The 7,105-nt window shown below is 68.6% G+C and overlaps 1 protein-coding gene across 1 annotated transcript in view; it reads left to right on the top strand.

The window, feature by feature from the left end:
- The window catches only part of INTS1 (integrator complex subunit 1), a 27,831-nt gene that overhangs the window by 12,983 nt on the left and 7,743 nt on the right, over positions 1 to 7,105 (top strand). Inside the window, exons 18-31 of the mRNA XM_024763509.1 lie at positions 4 to 69; positions 459 to 638; positions 717 to 821; positions 1,798 to 1,965; positions 2,041 to 2,152; positions 3,048 to 3,209; positions 3,853 to 3,999; positions 4,299 to 4,397; positions 4,642 to 4,766; positions 5,130 to 5,384; positions 5,881 to 6,040; positions 6,280 to 6,420; positions 6,573 to 6,747; positions 6,837 to 6,963. Of these exons, the coding sequence (XP_024619277.1) occupies positions 4 to 69; positions 459 to 638; positions 717 to 821; positions 1,798 to 1,965; positions 2,041 to 2,152; positions 3,048 to 3,209; positions 3,853 to 3,999; positions 4,299 to 4,397; positions 4,642 to 4,766; positions 5,130 to 5,384; positions 5,881 to 6,040; positions 6,280 to 6,420; positions 6,573 to 6,747; positions 6,837 to 6,963 (2,022 nt within the window). The remainder of the gene's footprint in view (positions 1 to 3; positions 70 to 458; positions 639 to 716; positions 822 to 1,797; positions 1,966 to 2,040; positions 2,153 to 3,047; positions 3,210 to 3,852; positions 4,000 to 4,298; positions 4,398 to 4,641; positions 4,767 to 5,129; positions 5,385 to 5,880; positions 6,041 to 6,279; positions 6,421 to 6,572; positions 6,748 to 6,836; positions 6,964 to 7,105) is intronic.

Genomic DNA, 7,105 nt, shown 5'->3' on the forward strand with positions numbered 1-7,105 from the left:
GAGGTGCTGGACTACTTCCTGCGGCGCCTCGGCTCCTCCCAGGTGGCTTCCCGGGTGCTGGCCACGAAGGTGAGGCGGCCGGTCTGACCCGCTCCTCCCTGCGCACCCCTGCTCTCCCTGTTTTTGTTAAGATGGGAAGTTTTGCTCACCCAGACTTGTATTCTGGCTGACTCCTGGGCACAGAAAGGCTGCAGTCATGAGCTTCGCAGGGCTCAGAGACCTTCTTCCCCGTGTGGGCCCCCTCCCTGGGTGGTACTGGGAAGCGTCTCGAGAGCAGCTCAGTGGCCGCCTGCCGTGCTTCCCGAGGCGCTGGCGACGGTTTTCCAGGGGAGCCGGCCCGTGCCCCTTCCGCCCCAGGTGAGGTCGCTCCCGGCGCACCACGCCTCTGCCGGGAAGCGGCCCTCGCGCGTGGCTCTGAGGGAGTGGTGGCCCCGAGAACGGCGCATGTCTGCTTGCAGGGCCTGTCCCTGGTGCTCTCGGAGGGCAGCCTGCGTGACGGGGAGGAGAAGGAGCCCCCCACGGAGGAGGACTCGGGCGACACGGACGCGCTGCAGGGCTACCAATGGCTGCTGCGAGACCTGCCCAGGCTGCCTCTGTTCGACAGCGTCAGGACCACCACCGCCCTGGCACTGCAGCAGGTGAGGGGCCGCGGGGCGGGCGGCGGGCTGCACTGCCGGGCATGCGCTCACACGCCCTCCCTCCCCCCCACTCCCCAGGCCATCCACATGGAGACGGACCCGCAGACCATCAGTGCCTACCTGGTCTACCTGTCCCAGCACACGCCCGTGGAGGAGCAGAGCCAGCACAGCGACCTGGCCCTGGTGAGGGGGGCAGGGCTGGGGGACACCGACCAGACCAGTCAGGATGCAGGGCCAGCAGGGCCACACCTCGGCTGTGGGCTCTGAGCGCCCAGCTGCCTTGCCGGTGACCCTCTGTCCGGAGCAGGGGTCGAGGGCAGGAGCCCCCAGTGCCCTTGTGATCATCCAGGCCTGGTCGCCTCTGTGGCTCTGGGCTGGGGGAGGCGTGGCTTGGCCAACCCAGGAGGCCAAGGGGCAGGAGGCCAGCCCAGGAGTCTGCGGCTGGGGCCTGCATCCCGCTCCCTGCTGGGGAGGCCCTGTGAGCTGAGCACATGCCCGTTTTCTACTTCGTCTTCCTCTCTTCCGGCCGTCTTTCTTCTGACCTTGCTCCCCTGTTAGCGTGTCAGCTGACAGTGATGGAGGCCCTGGGTCTTTGTAGAATGAGTGAGTGGACGGAGTGAGGGAACGGGCTGAAGACAGAGGTCGGTGGGCAGGGGGATTCTGTCCAAGCCTGGGTTCCTCGTCGAGGGGCTGGACGGTAATAAAAGTCTGGGGCTGGAGGCCTCGCCCTTCTGAGTCTGGTCCAGGGGCCAGCCTGCCCCGCGTCACTGCTGTAGGTTTCAAGTAAACGTGGTGTCCGGCTGTTTGCAGACGGCCTTTCCCTTTGGGTCTTGAGAAGCGTGTGTTACTGTCGCTCGAGGGCAGATGGTGCCGTGCCCCATGCCTCGCTCTCCTCTCCGAGCGAGCGGGGCCGGCCCTCTCCAGGGAGCCTGTCACTTCTTGCTGCCCCTCCCGCCCGCTTGGCACTTGACAGCCCTGCGCGGCTGCGGGGCTCTCCCTGCGTGTGGGGCCCTTCCGTCCGTCATCGGCCTGCTGCCCGGTGGCGGGGGGTGGTTGTGCAGAGCGGACGTGGCATTGGGGCGGCCTTCCGAGGGGATGGGGCTGTTGGCCAGGCACGACTGGAGGGGGCCCCACGCCCTCTGATGCCGCACTCCCCCAGGACGTGGCCCGGCTCATCGTGGAGCGCTCCACCATCATGTCCCACCTGTTCTCCAAGCGCTCCTGCGGCGCCGGGTCGGACGCCGTGCTGGCCGCCCTGCTCTCCATCTTCTCCCGCCACGTGCAGCGCATGCGCAAGAGCAAGGAGGGCGAGGAGGTCTACAGCTGGGTAAGGCGGGCGGGCGCCCCGGGCCCGGCCCCGCGGCCCTCGCCTCGGCCCGCTCACCGCCTCCTCTCCCTCCAGTCGGAGTCGCAAGACCAGGTCTTCCTGCGCTGGACTAGTGGGGAGACGGCCACCATGCACATCCTGGTGGTCCACGCCATGGTCATCCTCCTGACGCTGGGGCCGCCCCGCGGTGAGCAGCCCGCGGGCGGTGGGGCCTGGGTCTCCCGTGGCGGTGGACCCCCTTCCCTGCCCGTCCTGGGGGCGCACGCGAGAGCCTCCACGTGGCGGGACCCCGTGCACTGCCGACCCTTCCGATCCACAGGCTGGGGTGTCCAGACTCCTTGCCTCCTCAGCCCACACGCTGTCCTGTCGTGAGGTGCACGCGGGTATTGCTGGGCACCTCTGTGCCTGCTCCTCTTTGCACTGTGGTTTCTGGAGGTGGAGGTGTCCACACGGGGCTCTCCAGCCGAGGGGACGCTGGTGCCCAGAGCAGTGAGCCCCAGGTCCTCTCCACAGGCCTGGGGTGTGGCCCTCGGCTCGCTGGCCGTGGGCTGTGTCCAGAGCCGGCTGATCCTCCGGCCTCCTGGAACCTCTCTGCCTGGCAGCCTCTCCTTCCCTCCTCCGTGGCTGACGCTGTGGGCTGCTCTGCCACTTACTTGTGTCCAGGGGAGGCTGGCCTTGTGCCGGCCTGGCCTACTGGCTGCCCGGGGCTTTGCGCAGCCTGAGCCCTGGAAGGAGCCGGTTTGGCCAAGCCCACAGAGCCCAGAGAGCCTGCTGGCCCCAGCCTCACACCGTCCCCTGGGCGGCCGGGCCAGCTCTGCACTTCCGTTTCCTCAGCCGAGGCGGGGCGACGCCGCGGTTGTGAGGATTACACAAGTCAACTGTGCAGAGCCTCTGTCACCGGGCCGTGCTCAGCTCTTGGTAGATTCTCCTCCATCCTCTGAAGCCCCAGTTCGCACCTGTAAACCGAGGACGTGCTGGCCTTGGCCTTCAGCCTTCAGTGCGGCCGGAGCTCCTAGGGTGGCGAGGTCTGGGAAGGCCTCGCTGAGGCGGCCCTGGTGCTTGCCCTGTCGTCTCTCCCGAAGCTGGTGACGGCGAGTTCCAGGCGCTGCTGGACATCTGGTTCCCGGAGAAGAAGCCCCTGCCCACGGCCTTCTTGGTGGACACGTCGGAAGAGGCGCTGCTGCTGCCCGACTGGCTGAAGTTGCGCATGATCCGCTCGGAGGTTCCGCGCCTGGTGGACGCCGGTATGGCTTGGGCGCGGCTCGAGAGGGCAGAACCGGGCCTTGCCTCCTGCTGTGGGCCTGGGTGTGTGTTCTAGCTGTTGCCCGTGAGAGAGGACGGCTCGGGGGCCTCTGGTGGGTTCCGGGGCGTCTGTTATTCAGCAGATGTTTGTGGAGCTGTCAGTGCCCTGACAGGTGCCCGCAGGCCCTTGTGGTCAGGCGGGGAGGCTGAGAGCCTCCAGTGAGAAGTGGTGCTGGAGGAGGAACGAAGAAGACCAAGTGGTCCAGGGATTCGGAGGGGAGGAGGAGGGGCTGGGGCCTCCGAGCTGGTTCTGGGGTGCAGAGTGGCCTCGGGCAGTCTGCAGTGAGGAGGAAGGGCATCCGCCCGTGGTCAGCATGGTATCCAGCAGGGGTGGCAGGCCGGGCAGTTTGGGGGGTGGCTTGGCTGGGGGGTGGCTTGGCTTGGGAAGCGCAGCAGGACACACTCAGGGGAGCCTTGACTCTGAGCTGGAGGGAGCGCAGGGCTGGCCCGCAGCCTCAGGACGCAGGGTGGGGGGCCTGAGGACCCAGCAGCCACACTTGGAGCTGCCCTCTGGGCCCTGGGCCCCGCCAGGCCCCGCGGGCCAGGGTCACCAGGTGGCAGTCGCTGAGTGAGAGCCACCCTCAGCCCTGCAGGACCTGGAGCCCCAGCAGCTGCTGCTGTTCGTGCAGTCCTTTGGCATCCCTGTGTCCAGTATGAGCAAACTTCTCCAGTATCTGGACCAGGCGGTGGCCCACGACCCCCAGACCCTGGAGCAGAACATCATGGACAAGAGTGAGAGCCGTGGTCCTCGCCCGAACACCCCGGGCCCGCCGTGGGGCTGTGGTTGGAGAGCCAGGCTGTGGGTGGAGTGGAACAGCCCCAGGGCAGGGGCTGCGAGCAGGAATGTGGAGCTGCGTCCACCCCTCGGGTTGGAGGGTGGAGGGAGCTGCGGGCGCTGCCTGATTCTCTGTGGAAAGAGCCTGTCGCCCAGCTTCCCGGGTCCTGGGGAGGCTTGGAGCTCTGCGGGCACCGTGCGGAGGGCTTCCCTCCTTCCTGGGGGCCCGTGTTTACCTGTGGCTGCCCCCCTGCAGATTACATGGCTCACCTGGTCGAGGTCCAGCACGAGCGAGGGGCGTCCGGAGGCCAGACTTTCCACTCCCTGCTCACAGCCTCCCTGCCCGTCCGGCGAGGTACCCACCCATCCCGGCTCGCACGGCCACTCGGGAAGCGTCTGCTTCTGCCCGGCGTCCGGGCTCCTGTTTATGGGCCCACGGGCGAGGCTGGGGGTCCCGGGGAGAGAGCCCTCTGCAGGGCCTGGGAGCCCGCTCCTCTCTGGGCGGTGGGCCGCCGGGCGAGCCCGGCCGTGGTCGGCATGGTCCCCGCCACAGCTGGCCGTGATGGCCTCTCAGCCGCCCTGCTCTTCCTTCCCTGCAGACAGCACGGAGGCACCGAAACCCAAGAGCAGCCCAGAGCAGCCACCGGGCCAGGGCAGGCCCCGGGCCGTGACACAGGTGCGGGTTCTGGGCCCCGAGGACGACCTGGCCAGCATGCTCCTGCAGGTACGGCCCCCTCTGCCCCGGTCCCTCCTCCCGCCTGGAATCCACAGCCAGGGGTTCCCTGGGCACGTGTGTTCTCGCCCCCTCCTCATGGTGACAGGCGCTGCAGAGCAGTGGTGTGCGCTTTCCATCTTCACGCTTACACGCCCGTATGCGCACGTGTGTGCCTTTCCTGGGCCTGTTGCCATGGGCCTCGTCCCAGTCCTTGGCCCCCACCCCACGCCCCTCAGGAGAGTCTGCTGGGGACCGGGCACGCCAGTGCCAACTGCCGGCAGCCTCTGTGGGGTCGGGGTGTGGGCTGAGAGGAGGGCTCTGGGGAAGGCCCCACCTGGCAGCCGCGTGGTCCTGATGGCTGCCTCTCTCCAGATCTTCCCGCTGAGCCCGAGCCCGCGGTGGCAGAGCTCCAGTGCGCGCCCTGTAGCCCTGGCGCTGCAGCAGGCCCTGGGCCGGGAGCTGGCGCGAGTCCGCCAGGGGAGCCCCGAGGTGCCAGGCGTCGCGGTGCGCCTCCTGCAGGCCCTCGCCACCCTGCTGAACTCCCCGCACGGCGGCGCCCTGGTCATGGTCATGCACCAGAACCACTTCCTCGCCTGCCCTCTGATGCGCCAGCTCTGCCAGTACCAGGTAGGCCCTGGCACAGCCCTGCGCCTCGCTCCCCGAGTCCCCGCGCCCGGGCTCTGCCTCGCGTGGCCAAGGCCCCCGTCCCGTCCCCCAGGCTCGGGGCTCCTGTGGCCAGGCCTGCTCGGGCCCCGGCTGACCGGGTGCCCTGACGCTGTCCCGTGGCCTCAGCTCTTGCCCCTAAGTGAAGAGACGCAGCTTTTGCTGCGGATCTGGGGGTACATCCCCTGCTCCTGTGACAGAAGCTTCCCGTGAGCATGTTGGGCTTTCACCACATCCCCCACCTGGTTTCGGTAGTTTTGCCACGTTCGCCTTACTTGCCCCTGTGCGTGCCCACGTGTGTGCTATCTCCTTGGTCGTTTCTCTCTGAGCCCTGTGAGGACAGGAGGCAGCAGACCCCTCATGGGCTGTGGGTATGGGCGCTGGAGGGGCCCCCGCTGTGGCAGGCGGGATGGTTCCGCCCGGCCCTGGTCCTGTCTGAGCCGTGCTGCGCTGTCCCCAGCGCTGTGTGCCCCAGGACACCGGCTTCTCGTCGCGCTTCCTCAAAGTGCTCGTGCAGACCCTGCAGTGGCTGGACAGCCCCGCCGTGGAGGCCGGGCCTCTGCAGGCCCAGCTCAAGCTGTTTGCCGCCCAGTACTCGGCACGGCGCCGGATCAGCGATGGTGAGGCAGGGTTAATGGTGCCGGCGGGGGTCCTGGGCTCTTGGCCGTCGCGTCAGGGGGACCGGGGCCTTGTTCCCTGATGGGTCCCGGGTGGCGTCAGGGTGAGTGGGGCCCAGAGGTTTGGGGGTCGGGGCACTGGGAAGGCCCCCCGGGGGGAGCGTATGTGTGGGAACCAAGGGGAGTCGCCTGCCCGGCACCCCTGGCAAGAGTCCCGTGGGTCACACAGTGCTCCCCTGCAGTGCGGAGCGGGTTCCTGCACCTGGCAGAGGCCCTGACGTTCCGCGGGGACCCGGAAGTGGTCAGCTCCACCATCCGTGCCATCGCGGCCACCCTCAAGTCTGGGGAGGGGTGTGACGTGGAGCCCGAGCTTATCAGCAAAGGTACTCGAGCCCCGGGCGCCCCAAAGACCCCGCATACAGGTCCCTCTCCTGGGCGCCCCCAGAACAGGGCCCAGGGGCGGGGCTCTCTGTCCTCGCGTCCGGTGGCCCCCCGAGCTGGAGTGACACAGGGGCCCTCTCTGCCCCACCCTCAGTCCTCCGGGGTCTGGTTGCCGTGAGGTCGCCTCACCTGGAGGAGCTGCTGGCCGCGATCTTCTCCGCTGCCTCCACCTTCCCGGCCTCGGGGCCCGTGTCCGTGGTGAGCTCACTGCTGCTGCAGGAGAAGGGGGAGCCCCCGGCCCTGGGGAAGCAGGACTCTGACGGCTGCAGGTGAGCCGGCGGGGCGGTGGCCGGCTGGGAGGGGGAGCGGGGGGCGGCCCTGGCCGGCCGTGTGTGAGCCCACCCCACCTTCCCTGCAGCCTGGAGGCTGTGTGGCTGGGACCCTGCTCGGGGCTTCTTGTCGACTGGCTGGAGATGCTGGACCCCGAGGTGGTCAGCAGCTGCCCTGACCTGCAGCAGCGGCTACTGTTCTCCCAGAGCACAAAGGTGGGCCTCGTTCGCGCACGGCGCCCTGGGCCCACAGTCCGCCCGGCAGCCCCAGGGTGGGGTTGGCTCTCTTTCAGTTCCAGCAGATCCGAGGCCAGAGTCTCAGTGGCCATACAGGTCCCATGTTTCCTCTGAGTGGGTC

Source organism: Neophocaena asiaeorientalis, unplaced genomic scaffold (genome assembly GCF_003031525.2).
Source record: "Neophocaena asiaeorientalis asiaeorientalis breed wild unplaced genomic scaffold, Neophocaena_asiaeorientalis_V1.1 scaffold223, whole genome shotgun sequence".
Classification (NCBI taxonomy): Eukaryota; Metazoa; Chordata; class Mammalia; order Artiodactyla; family Phocoenidae; genus Neophocaena; species Neophocaena asiaeorientalis.